This window comes from Crotalus tigris, unplaced genomic scaffold (assembly GCF_016545835.1).
Source record: "Crotalus tigris isolate CLP2741 ecotype Arizona unplaced genomic scaffold, ASM1654583v1 scf7180000023830.6690815, whole genome shotgun sequence".
In the NCBI taxonomy this organism is placed as follows: domain Eukaryota; kingdom Metazoa; phylum Chordata; class Lepidosauria; order Squamata; family Viperidae; genus Crotalus; species Crotalus tigris.
The window spans coordinates 1,195,875-1,210,304 of record NW_024100214.1 but is presented as its reverse complement, the minus strand read 5'-3'; the positions used below and the strand labels follow the sequence as shown (position 1 = coordinate 1,210,304).

At 39.5% G+C, this 14,430-nt stretch overlaps 1 protein-coding gene across 1 annotated transcript in view; it reads left to right on the top strand.

Annotated features, from left to right (window-relative positions):
• MBD2 (methyl-CpG binding domain protein 2) overlaps positions 1 to 14,430 on the top strand; it is a 51,128-nt gene that overhangs the window by 14,131 nt on the left and 22,567 nt on the right. Inside the window, exons 2-3 of the mRNA XM_039322016.1 lie at positions 8,479 to 8,638; positions 9,602 to 9,739. Coding sequence (XP_039177950.1) covers positions 8,479 to 8,638; positions 9,602 to 9,739 — 298 coding nt within the window. The remainder of the gene's footprint in view (positions 1 to 8,478; positions 8,639 to 9,601; positions 9,740 to 14,430) is intronic.

Here is a 14,430-nt window from a genome sequence, read left to right as displayed (position 1 = left end):
GTTATAACTAATGATTTATGGCTCATAAATGTATTACCTCAACCAGCTGGGACTTATTTAGCAAAACAAGGTTAAAGAAATTTTGTTAAATTGGGTCAATGTTTTTAGGATTACAAGAGAGATAGTTTGATCTTGTGGCTGAGGCTGGCTGAGGTTTCCAGAGGACTGTGAGTTCTAGTCCTGCTTTAATTAGAACAGCTAGCTGAAATACTTGGGGCCAACCACCAGGAGACTGTGAGTTCTAGTTTCATCTTAGGCATGAAAGCTGGCTGGTTGATTTGGGCCAATCACCAGGAGACTGTGAGTTCTAGTTCCTCCTTAGGCATGTAAGCTGACTAGGTGACTTTGGGCAAGTCATTCCGTCTCAACTACAAGTGGTCAATTAATTTCTGTTACAACCAATGGGTGAATACTCATTTTATCCAAAAAAGCAATACCTGCACTTGTGATAAAACACAAAGAAGAGGAAGAGGAAGAAGAAGAAGATTAGGAGTACAGTATTTTATGTCTTAAAAAGTTGTAAAGATATTGGTTGAAGGAAAAAAACTGGGTAGATAGAACATTTGAACTGAAGGAATCTTTTTTTTTAAAAAAAATACATCAATTTCTTAATATGTATTTTAAGTTGCAACAAGGATGACTTCTGATATTGGAATTCCTCATGGGGGAAAAAAAAACCTTCAGGATATATTCAATTCAGAGCCTTGAGCAATGATGTGTCCTGCCAAAAAACCTAAAATAAAGTGCCAACTAGACAGTTTGAGGCTTGTTTGATGTGTTCTTCTACAGATGTGTTTTTTGATCTTGTAAAATATCTCTATATATCTTGCAAAGCTGATTCTTAGCCATTGAGAGACGGGGGTGGGGTGGGGTAGGGGGGAAAGGACAGAACTATTTTTACCAGGACATCCCCATCTAAGGAGTGCATTCATCAAGATTCCCATAGCACAGCACATTATAGTAATCCTTGATTTACAAGTCTTTGTTTAGTGACCATTTGGAGTGCCAGTGGCATTGAAAAAGTGACTTATGTCTAGCCCTCACACTTATGACCACTGCAGCATCCCCATGGTCACACTGTTATCTTCCCACCAAAGTGGTATCTATTTATCTACTTGCATTTGCATCTTTCCAACGGCTAGGTTGGCAGGACCTCAGGCAAGTAACGGGGGCTCACCTTATTGTACAGCTCTTAAGACGTGAACCCTTTTTTTTTTTACTTCTGTTTTATTTTCTAATTCCTCTTACAGGGACCAGTCATTTATATTTACAAAGAATCTCAGTTATTGTATAAAAAATAAATGTCAATTTCTATTGTGGTTTTTCTTGTTCAGTCGTTTGTAATATCGCCAGAACAATATTTGTTGAATGCTTGGAAGCATTCCAAAGATTTCATGTGCATTATCAAGTTGTAATCTTAATCCTACAGCAGTGTTTCTCAACCTTAGCATCTTTACGATGTGTGGACTACTGTACAACTCTCAGAATTTCCCAGCTAGGTGAAGTCCATGCATCTTAAAGCTGTCAAGATTGAGAAACAACTGTCCTATAATGTAAGTGAGACTAAGAAGCCACCTAGTGGCCAAATTCATGTATTGCATTCAGCCATGATTTGTTTTATAAACTAAAATTGGTTTTGAATGACATGCTAAGCTAATCTCACTCAGAGAAATTACATTGTGGATCTCTGTGTTGAATGATCTAGTTCAGGGATAGGCAACCTTGGCTCTTTTATGACTCGTGGACTTCAACTCCCAGAATTCCTGCGTCAACATAGTCATAAAAGACTCATAAAAGAGCCAAAGTTGCCTACCCCTGATCTAGTTTAATAGATTTATACTTTGTATTTCCTATAGGAGCCTAAAGTGGCTTATATAATACTGTTTCCTCCAGCAATAGCCCTGTGAGATAGGTTGGAATGTGGGCAAAGGGCTGACCCAAAAGCACCTATGGAACACCTGTGCCTGGGAGTCTGAGTTTCCTTATTCAACCCTGCCTTTTATCTCTTCAGTCCCTTCCTTCCGTGACCTCATCTCTCTTCTCTCAAGAAGTGAGAGGAAAAGGAAGATTGACTTTTAGGCATGCTAGAAATAGATTGGAATGCCGAGTTTCAGAGTGTCACTTAGCCTTCATAAAGTTTCAATCAATCAATCTTTATGGAGAGAAATAGCCCCCTCATCTAAGGAAGGGGAGCTGTATTGCTTTGCTCAAAAGAACCCCCACCCCATACATTGCTTTTGTTGGAAGAAAAATCAGGTCCAGTTCCAAGCCGGGAAAAGATGCTGGAAACAAAATGGAGGCTGACTATTTAGGAAAGAAAATTTCTGTTTATTGATGGAGCAGAACCATCAACAGCATGCAGTTTGGGACAGCTGACAGAATGGAGTTGGGAGTAGGTGGGTTTTTATACATTCCTTGGGGCTTTGTGTTTGAGATGCCTGCTCCTTATGAAATGTACTTTGACCTGTGCTTGAGTGGGCCCTTTTAGTATTCTAATTATTGTTGCCTGGCTCCCATTTTGGCTGGGAAGTCCTGCCCTGTCCTTGGAGCTTGGTGGGGAATGTAGATTTTAGGTGACTTTGTCTAATCCCATCAGTTCCAGCCTTCTGTGGGAGCTGTGGCTGAAGGCGTTTTGCTTATGAATAGAGGGTGGTCCAGTCTACTTGAATGGATTACAAAATCTCAGTTTCTAAAGATTAGCCTCTTCAGGTTTCTGCTTGAGGCAGGAAGACTGGGATTATTTCTGTCTTTGTTAAGATTTTTTTCTCCATTCCTCCTTTAGCGGAAATATTCTATCCTGCCTCTTTTAATATTCCCCAAAACATTTCATTGGGGTGGAGATGCTGGCTTCCTACACTTACATTGTAAATTATCCAGAGAGTCTGGATAGTTAGATGGGTGGCATATAAATTTAATAAATAAATGAAAGCAGGTTTTCTGCACATGCAAAAACCCATTGCTTAGAACAGAGGTGGCAAGTTGAGACAAAGCCTTCAGGTAGAAGTTGCCTTGTTGAAACAGATGGAATGTTATATTGCAAATCTTTGTAGAGGCTCTATTTGCTTGTGTTTCCCGTTTTCTATGGGATGTGAGCATCCACTTGGAATAGTTGCATCCAATTCTGGTCACCATGGCACAAAAAAAAGATGTTGAAACCCTCGAAAGAGTGCAGAAAAGAGCAGCAAAGATGATTAGGTGGCTGGAGGCTAAAACATATGAAGAACAGTTGAAGAAACTAAGTATGTCCAGTCTAACTAAGAGAAGGATTAGGGCAGGGGTTCTCAACCTTGGGAACTTTAAGACTTGTGGACTTCAACTCCCAGAATTCCTCAGCCAGCTTTGCTTTGCTGGCTGAGGAATTCTGGGAGTTGAAGTCCACAAGTCTTAAAGTTCCCAAGGTTGAAAACCGCTGGACTAGGGTGACATGAAAGCAGTCTTCCAATATTTGAGGGGCTGTCACAAAGAAGAGCGGGTTAACCTATTCTCCAAAGCACCTGAGGACAAGACAACAAGTAGCAGATGGAATCTTAACGAAGAGAGATCCAATCTAGAATTAAGGAGAAATTTCCTGACAGTGAGAGCAATCAACCAGTGGAATGGCTTGCCTTCACTTGTGGGTATTGCATTACCAAAGGTTGTCAAGAAGAGACTGGACAGCTATTTTGCTAGAATGGTATAAGGTTTGAGCACGGTATTGGACCAGATTGGATTAAAGTCCCTTTCAACCATATTATTCTATGTTCTATATACTCTTGAGAAAAGCCCACTAATGCCACTCTATCCGTGCCACATGGCAGAACTCCTAGCTCCTGAGACTCAGCAGAAGTTTACAATATTGCATTCTTTGGCATTCTTAAAACCTATTGAACTAACTCTCTGTTGTTCCCAGCTGAGGGTGAGGTATGTTCCTTTGTAGGGGAAGGTAATCTGAGGGGTTTACAGGACAGTGAGTGGGTGTTTTGACTGCTAATGGGGTGAAAAATGGATCCCCCTTCCTGACAATCCTTCTTTCACACTTAATTCCTTCTCAACTCTTTGTTTTGGGATACCCAGTTGTGCTTTTGAGGTTACAAAGGCACTATCTGAAAGCAGTGTTCTTTTATCTGGGCTTCTTTTTCCAATGTACTATATCCGTGATGGCGAACCTATGGCACGCGTGCCACAGGTGGCACGCAGAACCCTCTCTGTGGGCACGTGTGCCATCACCCCAGTCCTAGGCCTTCAGCTGGGTTTTATGAAACCTTTTTGCTTTAGGCCTCCGCCATCGTGTGCAAAAAAAAAAAAAAAAGATTCAATCAATCAATTTCAAGTTCTCGCGGGAAAAAAAAAGATCTCGCAAAGTTGGAATTGATTGAACTTTTTAGTCCCACCCAGTCTGCCGTTACCACCACATCCACGCCCACCCAACGGGCTATGCTGACCCAATTGGCCATACCCACCCAATGGGCCACGCCCACCCAGCACCCGACGATACATGTGGGTTTTGGATTGCAATTTGGGCACTCAGTCTCTAAAAGGTTCACCATCGCTGTATTATATAAACTTGTCAAAAGAGATGAGATTGCAAAGGCATAATTTAAGTCTGGGATAGGCAGAATTTTGCGATGAGGGACATAGTTGAAAACTTGTGTGAAGTACCTTAATAACTTCCAGAATGACAAAATGTTGGACAACTATATATTTAGCAAATTATATCACAACAACAACAACAACATGGTTACTTGGGGGTGCTGCCTGCTCCCTGAAAGGGTCCTACTCTGGGTGCGGGTTTGGCCCATTGCAGAATTTCCATTTACTAGAAAGTATTTTAGCCTTCTCTTGGCTGCTGTAGTGGGACTTTTATTATATCACAATGCATTCTTGCAAATAAAAGTGATGCTAATTCTGCCCCCCCCCCGCTCTGCAATACAGCAGTTTATTTTATTTGTTTAATTCAACATTGTCTTTTATTTAAGGAGGGGCAAACAGCACAATTGGCACCTGGGAAAGAGCTTAAAGGTTGATTGATGCATGCATATTTATTTAGTTATAACTTTTTTTAAATGCCACTAACCATTTAAGAAAACAAACAAACCTCAAGGTGGTTTATAATTAAAGCAGTTCCATAAAGCATTCCTTTAATTTAACTCATAAGTTAAATGAATGGTGGGGCTACAGTGCCCTCAATTCCTTGCGATTGGCCACACTGGTTTGGGATGGTGGGAGATGAAGTCCAAAGCATTTGATGGGCATTGGATTGGTTACTCCCAAGTGGATCAGCACCTTGAAACCAGGCTAGAAACCAATGTAGGTGACAAGAAGGCGGAACAACTGCATCCCTCAGGCCATCACTCTGCTGAACATGTAAATCTCATAGTGCTGTCTAATGTCTATTTATCCAAAGAGTATGACTATAGTATTATTTATCCTTATTATTAGCTTTCTTACTCCTCCTCCTATTGGTGGTGGTGGTATTATTATTATTATTATTATTATTTTGTTGCTTTGCATGTGCACTGAAACCTTCTGCACTGGAGGCAAATTCCTTGTGTGTCTAATCACGTTTGGCCAAATAAAGTAATTCTATTCTATTTTATTTTCTATTCTATTTTCTATTTTCTATTTTCTATTCTATTCTATTCTATTCTATTCTATTCTATTCTATTCTATTCTATTCTATTCTATTCTATTCTATTCTATTCTATTCTATTCTATTCTATTCTATTCTACTTCACTCCACCCCACCCCAACCCAACCCATCCCAACCCCACTCTCTCCATACTCCACTCCACTCCACCCCATCCCACCCCACCCCACCCCACCCCATCCCCACTCTCTCCATATGCCACTCCACTCCATTCCATTTCACTCCATTCCATTCATTGCCCTTTTTCTTCTGGGAGGTGCATTTTGTGCTCAGGGATCTTTCTGAGCCCTTTATAAAGGTAGCATTACACAGCACTTTTTATTATAGCAGCTCATGGAATAAGAGACAAAAACTGAGAATATTCCTGTACCTTGGAGGTCACCCTCTGAAGCCCCTTCTAAGGAAAGATTAAATAGGAGAAGATGCTCAGATTGTCGTCTTACGCTTTATGGAAACTGGATGGGTTTCACAATATCTACATTTTAAACACTGGAGTAAACTTGACAAGCTTGTGCATGCTTGAATTGTGAAGACACAAATGGTAGCTACATGACTTGGATGAGCTTGTCAATGTATCTTAGAAACAACAAAACCTTTCTTGAAATCAGGAGATCAAATGATAATTTGCAAAGTATCTCTTCCTAATATGAGATTAGATGAATCTTGACAACTTTAAGACATGTGGACTTCAACCCCCCACTGTATTCCACACCCTCCTGCACCCAGGAAAAATCTGTTGGAGACTACATGGTAGGTTTTGATCAGAGCCAAAAAGGCTATGAAAACAGCAGGAAATTAATTGGCATTGTGCAAACTAAGAAGAAATGGAGTTAGGCTTTTAATCCCTTCCAAAACCCTCTTGCAACGAATGGATCAAACCTGGTTGATCTCCCTAAAAGTGGGCCTTGCACCTATGGGGAAATGCAGAAGAGGAGGATCTATTTATTCGATTCTGGCTGATCCTATAAAAGCTAAACAGGATTGTACCTGGTTAATGATTAGTGCATGGGAGGCTAAGACTTCTAGGGACTGTATACAAGAAAAGGAAGTGGAAGAAAATGGCAGAAGAGGAGGATGGAAAGATGGTTGTAGGGTTGCCAAGAAAACTTCCAGACTGTGCCGATGAAGTCATCAGAAGTCAAGCATGACTCAAAGAAAAGTCTCCCTTTTTTGCCTCTGTGCTTTGAGAAGAAGAAGAAAACAACCCCACAGGAAACCTGTTAACACAATCCTATTTTAGTCAGAAGTCTGGAAAAGAATGTATGGTTAGTTTTAGATTTATATAGATGTGTGTGCGAAACTTGCTGGTGCAGTTTAGTTTCAAAATGTCTGTTCTGAAATCTAACTACTTTCATTTTGACTATATTTGGTAACTTTATATAGCTTTATAAAAGCTCCAGAGCCACAGCCAAAGAGAATAAACTGTGCAGCTCAGGGTTGAAATGAGTGGTCCTTGGTGCTGTCTGAGCTTGGTTGCTCTCTTGCAGATATTTCATTACACAAACTAGGTCACTAGGTAATGAAATATTTGCAAGAAAACAACCAACCTCAGAGACCACCGAGGAACCCTCAAAATAAAATCATCAACCAGCTCTTTGGACAATATTTTCTAAGAATGAGTTCCTGAATTGTGTTTCTTTAAAAAAAGACTTTTTGTAAACTTTTAAGATGCCTGCACTTACTTCAGAAACAGTTTTAGAGAAGTGGATTTTTTAAAAATGAAAATGTCCATCCAAAAGTTTCCTTAGGCTGTTCCATGTAAGCATGAGTCTGTTTTGATGCCATAAAGCAGTGGTTCTCAACCTGTGGGTCGGGACCCCATTTGGGGTCAAACGACCATTTCACGGGGGTCACCAAACAACGCAGTCCGCCATTTTTTTCCCCCTTTTCCTTAGCTGTGCTACTCCCTTTTATTCTATTGGCTTTTGAATAGGAATTGTCAGGCTGTCTCTGCCCTGCTGAGCCCGCCAAAAGTCCCATTCTGCAAACGGTGCTGCACCAGTTGAGTAGTCCTCAACTTACGACCGGTTGAGTAGTCCTCAACTTACGACCGGTTGAGTAGTCCTCGACTTACGACCGGTTGGGGGTCGCGGCATTAAAAAGGTTGAGAACCACTGCCATAAAGTGTTTATTTATTTAACAAATGTATATGGTGAGTCAGAATTCCTTTTGGTAGAGTTGGGTGGTCATATCAATTGGTTTAATAAATAGGTAGATGCTTTATATGTGATGCAGAGGTTTTGAGGAGTGGTGCCAGGTTGAATTGTTCTTGCCCCAACTGAGTTTTTGAGATATCAGTTCCCACTTGAAGTTCCTACCTTTAAGTACACCATAACTGAGTAAAAAGAAAGTGAGTGATGTAGAAACATGAGTAAAGGAGACCTTGTTGATTTATGAATATACGAAGATATATGTATCTGAACTGTTAGTTTAGATGGAGACATGTGGTTTTCTGGAACCCATTGGCTAAAGTCCTTAGTTAAGCAGAAGTAAGAATTGACCCTGAATTTCTCCTGGTCTAACTCAACAGTTTGTTCACTATAAAAAAAGGGCCATTACATAAGAGAATAAGAAACATGTGCAAATATGCAGTGCAGGATCAAGAACATTCAAAAGGTTGGATGGCCCCAGCCACCATGGCTGGCTCAGGAATTCTGAGAGTTGAAGTCCACAGGCCACAAAGGGGCCACAGTTGCTCATCCCTAGCCTAGCCCCAAATTATCTGTGTCAACACTTGAACAGAACCTTGAACGTTGCTTGTGATTCCCTTTTCCCGTTTATTTAGTGGTCTGAAAAGGAGTCCTTCCCTTGAATAATAAACCATTTTCTTCTTTTCTTCTATAAATTTGCAGTCCAAGCGGGAAGAAGTTCCGAAGCAAACCCCAGTTGGCCAGATACTTGGGGAACACGGTTGACCTCAGCAGTTTCGACTTCAGGACAGGGAAGATGATGCCAAGTAAATTGCAGAAGAACAAACAGAAATTAAGGAATGATTCGCTCAGTCAAAATAAGGTTTGCTTGCAAGCATGCTTTATAAATATGTTCATTGCAAAATCTTAGAAATCAAAAAAGGGAAAGAATCATCTATTTACTGTTTTTAACAATCCCCTTGATAACTTTGCGTTGACCTTGATCAGTGATAGGAGTGTGCAGATTTTAAAGCAGTATTTGAGAGGGGTAAAATAAGTAGGTTTAAGACTGAAATACCATATGGGAAATAATTTGAAACCAGTACATGTTCCTTAAGAGCCAGTTTGTGTAGTGGTTAAGCATCAAGTTAAAAACTGGGAGACTGTGAGGCTCAGTCACTTTCTCTCACCATAGGAAGGAGGCAATGGCAAACCATTTCTGAAAACTTGCTAAGAAAACTGCAGAGATTTGTCTAAGCAGTTTCTGACAATGTGGACATGATTGAATGGAAGAAAAAAAAAGTTGTTCCTAACTGAAAAAAATGACGAGTGATGACAGGATAGCAGTCTTCCAATATCTCAGGGGCTGCCACAAAGATGAGGGGGTCAAGCTATTTTCCAAAGCACCTGAAGGCAGGACAAGAAGCAACGGATGGAACCTAATCAAGGAGAGAAGCAACCTAGAACTAAGGAGAAACTTCCTGACAGTTAGAACAATTAACCAGTGGAACAACCTGCCTCTAGGAGAGGTGAATGCCCCAACACTGGAAGTTTTTAAGAAGAGACTGGACAGCCATTTGTCCGAAATGATATAGGGTTTCCTGCCTGAGCAGGGGGTTGGACTAGATGACCTCCAAGGTCCCTTCCAACTTTATTACTATTATTATTATTACTACTACTACTACTACTACTACTACTACTACTACTACTATTATTATTATTATTATTATTTTCATGTTCAGGATCTTATTATTTTGATCAAATATTGACTTTTCATATCGACCTGGCTGGTATATCAACCTAAGGTAATACGTAATTTTTTTTCTCTCCTTCCTCTACAATACAGGGTAAACCAGATTTAAATACGACGTTGCCAATCAGACAAACAGCTTCTATTTTTAAGCAGCCTGTAACCAAAGTTACCAATCATCCTAACAATAAAGTGAAGTCTGATCCACAACGAGTGATTGAACAGCCTAGACAGGTAACGTGAGTTGGGTGCTGATAGACTTCCTTTTCTTGATGTGTTCTAGAAGATTAATGTTGAAAATTTATCATAATGTAAAACTTTATTAAGTCCATCACTTTGGCACTAATGAAAGCAAAACCCACTCTGGCAAGACCTCCTCCCCCAAACCTGTATAGTAAAAGCATTGAATTCTCCCTTCTCTCTCTGGGTCAGGTCATGCTGCCCATCAAGTGAAAAAATATTGTTATGAGAAAGCATCTCTAGGTTTGGTGTATGGCTTCTTAATCTTTGAAGTCTGCATTCCAAAACGCTCTCCCCCCCCCAAGTTTGTTGGTAAGCTGAGAAGCAATATTTGTTGCACCAGCAAAACTGTGCTTCGAAATTTGACAGGGAGACGGCACCTTCCAGAACTATCTTCCTGTGTTGTTTCTAAATCTCTAAGGTCGGATCAAATACAGGTAGTCCTTGACGTACGACCACAATGGAGCACAAAATTACTGTTCTTAAGTGAGAAATTTGTTAAGTGAGTTTTGCCCCATTTTAGGACTTTTCTTGCCACAATTCTGAAGTGAATCCCTGCAGTTGTTAAATTAGTAAAATGGCTGCCATGCGAATGTTCCCCATTGACTTTGTTTGTCAGAAGGTTGCAAAAAGCGATCACATGATCCCAGGACTCTACAATCGTCATAAATATGAACCAGTTGTCAAGCATCCAAATATAAATCACATGACTGTGGGAATGCTCCAACGGTCATTTGTGAAAACTGGCCATAAGTCACTTTTTTCAGCACCGTTGTAACTTCAAACATTCACTAAATGAAGTATTGCAAGTAGAGGACTACTTGTAACTTTTTTCAGAATAACATTCCATATTTTTAAATTTATTAAGGTTGGGTGAAACAATCAATTACTTTTCTTAGGTGATTATTTCTGTAGTATCAGAAGTGTTGGCTTGAGTTCTTTGGATGACTAGGCCATTATAAAATAGGTTTGCTTCATTTTCATGCAGAAGTTCTTAGAATTGTCCCACATTAGAATCTCAAATATTCTTCCCCAATAGGGTGTTTTTCATGCTATCAGGGAAACAATGAAAGAGACAGGTTAGCTGAAGGTTCCCAGATTGAAAATGCTGGCTAATACATTGGGAGGAATCCCAAGGAGATACCTGTCCTATTTGGATTCAGCTCATCTTTTACATTCTTGCCAAGAATGAACTGTGGTTGCAATAAGGGATGAAGCTTGGACCTTCAGTGATTTATCTTACTACACAAAGTAGTGTGTGTATCCTTATGGAATTGAATTATGGCATGCTTAATAATAATAATAATAATAGTAATAATAATAATAGTAATAATAATAGTAATAGTAATAATAATAATAATAATAATATTATTATCAAATTGACAAATTTGATAATAATAATAATAATAATAATAACAACAACAATAATAATAATAATAATAATAATAATAATAATAATAATAATAATAATAATAATAATAAAGTTGGAAGGGACCTTGGAGGTCGTCTAGTCCAACCCCCTGCTCATACAGGAAACCCTATACCATTTCAAACAAATGGCTGTCCTATCTCTTCTTAAAAACTTCCAGTGTTGGAGCATTCACTGCTTCTGGAGGCAGGTTGTTCCACTGGTTAATTGTTCTAACTGTCAGGAAGTTTCTCCTTAGTTCTAGGTTGCTTCTCTCCTTGATGAGTTTCCATCCGTTGCTTCTTGTCCTGCCTTCTGGTGCTTTGGAGAATAGTTTGATTCCCTTTTCTTTGTGGCAGCCCCTGAGATATTGGAACTCTGCTATCATGTCCCCCCTCGTCCTTCTCTTCATTAAACTAGACATACCCAATTCCAGCAACCATTCCTTATATGTTTTAGCCTCCAGGCCTTTAATCATCTTTGTTGCTCTTCTCTGTACTCTTTCTAGAGTCTTGTTTTCTTCTTCTTCTCCTCATTGGCTATTCTGCTGAAAAATTCATTTGGTTTCTTCCAACTTAATATGATGAAGAGTAATTTTGAGCTGCAAGAGGAATCCAGTTGGTTGATAGACATCCCCCCCCGCCCGAGATTCAGGTTGTTGTGGTTTTGAGGCCAACCAGATGTGGGACTGGTTCAAGCTATGCTTCTCAACCTTGGATCTCCAAATGTTGGATGTCAGAGTACCTGTAATTTTCCATTTGGAAGAATTTCATATGATAGTCTGGAAAACAAGCTCTTATCGTCAGTGCAGCCAACTAGACAAATGTTTGGATGGCTTATTGATGCCCTTAAATGCAAGGTCTGTTGTAATAGATTCATTAAGATGTGTTGAAGACTACTCCACCCACAAAAGAAGACCACTTGGCATAAACTTCTATATCATTTCATCTCACTCTTTACTAACCCTGTAAAGAGTTTAAATTGGTTTAGCAGCCAAGTGAAATAAATGATTAAAAGAAAAAAATGATACAGACTCTCTGGAAGTCATTCCGTGTAGTAAATGCCTACCTTTCTGTTTTATGTCTAAGTATTGCTCCGCACCAGGATTCAGGATGGATTTTTTACGTGTTCTAGAATTATAAAGGCATTATTACTGTAGCTATAGCTGCCGGTGCATTTGGGAAGCGTGCCGTAGCTTTTCAAACCAGTTTATGAAGAGAACATTGAACTGGGAGCCACGAGTTGGACAAAAATGTTCAAAAGGAAGCATCGTTCAGGTTAAACAGCTCTCCCTTGAATTATAAGAATATTCTGAAGAGTGAAAGGGCCTGGTTTAAATATCCATTCTTCTCCCGAAGTTCTTCCACAGCAGAGCTAAGCCTGAACTAAGCCTTGAGGGCTGGATATTCAATATTATTCAAATTATACTTTTTTGAAATGAGGCAGCTTTGTTCAGTATGAAAATGCCTTCCAAGAAGCTTTACTGAGTACTTAAAAGATGTAGGCCATATGTCTTCATCTCAGTGTGCATAACTTTTGCATACGGTAATGCAAACTTAGAAATATTTATTGGGATGTACATTGTACAAAAGGATAAGGCAACTCATTTCCCATCCAGATTGTAGTCAAATGATTTCAGTTAATTGACATCCTGCACACACTGAGATGCAGTTTGGTTCCTCTTCATGTGTTCCCATCTGGGATTGGCAGGTGGGAATGAGGACAAGAGCTTCTGATTTCCTGATGGATGTGCCCAGGGCTGCAAAAACTCCAGGGGGGGTCTTCATTTTCTTTGCATCTGGTCACCCAAGATTCTGCTTCAACTATCTTTTAATTCCATTTTAATTAATTAATCGATCTCAGACCATTTCTTGAAAGCAGTCATCAAATTTAATTTATTCTTTCAAATGAATGTGTACCACTTGGATTAACACATCTTCCTGTTTTACCACCCAACAGCACACGGCCAACAGAATCCCGAGCATTCATTTATGGTTATAGCGGTTTTGATAAAAATTGATTTACAGCTAACCTAAGTAGGAAGGGGGTGATATAATTTTCCCTGGATTTTTTTTTTTTTTTTTTTTTTTTGCGGTTGCAAGCCATTTAGAATGCAATTCAGTAAACTTTATTGAGATTAAAGGAAATAAGATGCTTAAGTTTTTAAAAAAAATAACAGCAGTCTTTCTAACCACGCTATGAGTCCATGGGGTAGAAAGCCAGAAACTGCAATTGGCTTTTGACTGCACTAACCTGCCTTGGACTATTTAAACAAATAATAGGCTTGGAGAAAAAAAAAAAAGCTAGTTTGGATGTAAATTATCAGATGAAATTGAATTAATTAAGCCTACCTGAACTTGAAAAGTTACACAGAATTGGACCTGGTTACTATCTGAATCAGTAAGAAGTACGAGTAGACCTCAGTTAGTGACTTCCTTCCATTCACCATTCACAGTTACGACAGTGATGAAAACATAGCATTATAACCAATGTTCACCTTTATGACTTTCACAGGTCTCTAAAGTGAAGGAATGCTTAAGTAAGATCATGAGCACTGTTGCCATTTCAGTTAGCTGTTACTTCACTTAATGACCTAGTTGCCAGCCCCAATTGTCGTCTTTAAATGAGGATTACCTATATCCCAGGCAAAAAATAATGAAACATTTCAAGAAAAAAAAAGGCCAACCATCTCCATACTGTGGCATGGAGTTTCCATGCAGGTGTAAACCTTGAGTCTGACTCCAATGAGATTTTATCTTAGCTAATACTTGACAATGAATTCAACAAATCCCCCTCCCCCCACCTCTTCTATACATCAGAATTACGATTTGTGGAAGCTTCTGGAGAAGCTTTAAAGTTGAAATGTGTTTGAATATTAGTAGCTCAGGTTGGTAGTTGCGCTGTTGCTTTGAGCTCCAAGCTTGGCAATTTGGTTGCAAATGTTTCATCACCATTCGAAGGGACGTCATCAGTGCGCTTTGAATTGTGCTCGTCTGTCAGAGCACTGGCCTTTAAATACCTTTTTATGTGATGCAAATTGGTATGAGTGTTATTTGTTCAAATATTTCTGAGCCATGGTCTGATTTCAGGCTGTTTGTTGTTGCTGGGCTGCAACCTTTGATGTTAAGTACCGTCTGTGTAATGCAAATTAGCGTTAGTGTTGTTTGTTTGGATGCTTCTGAGTCATGGTCTGGTTTTGGATTGTTTGGTTGGCTAGCTATTGTTACCGAGGTGTGGTCTGATTTCTTGTGAAGGGTTATGATTTCCGTTGCTGCAT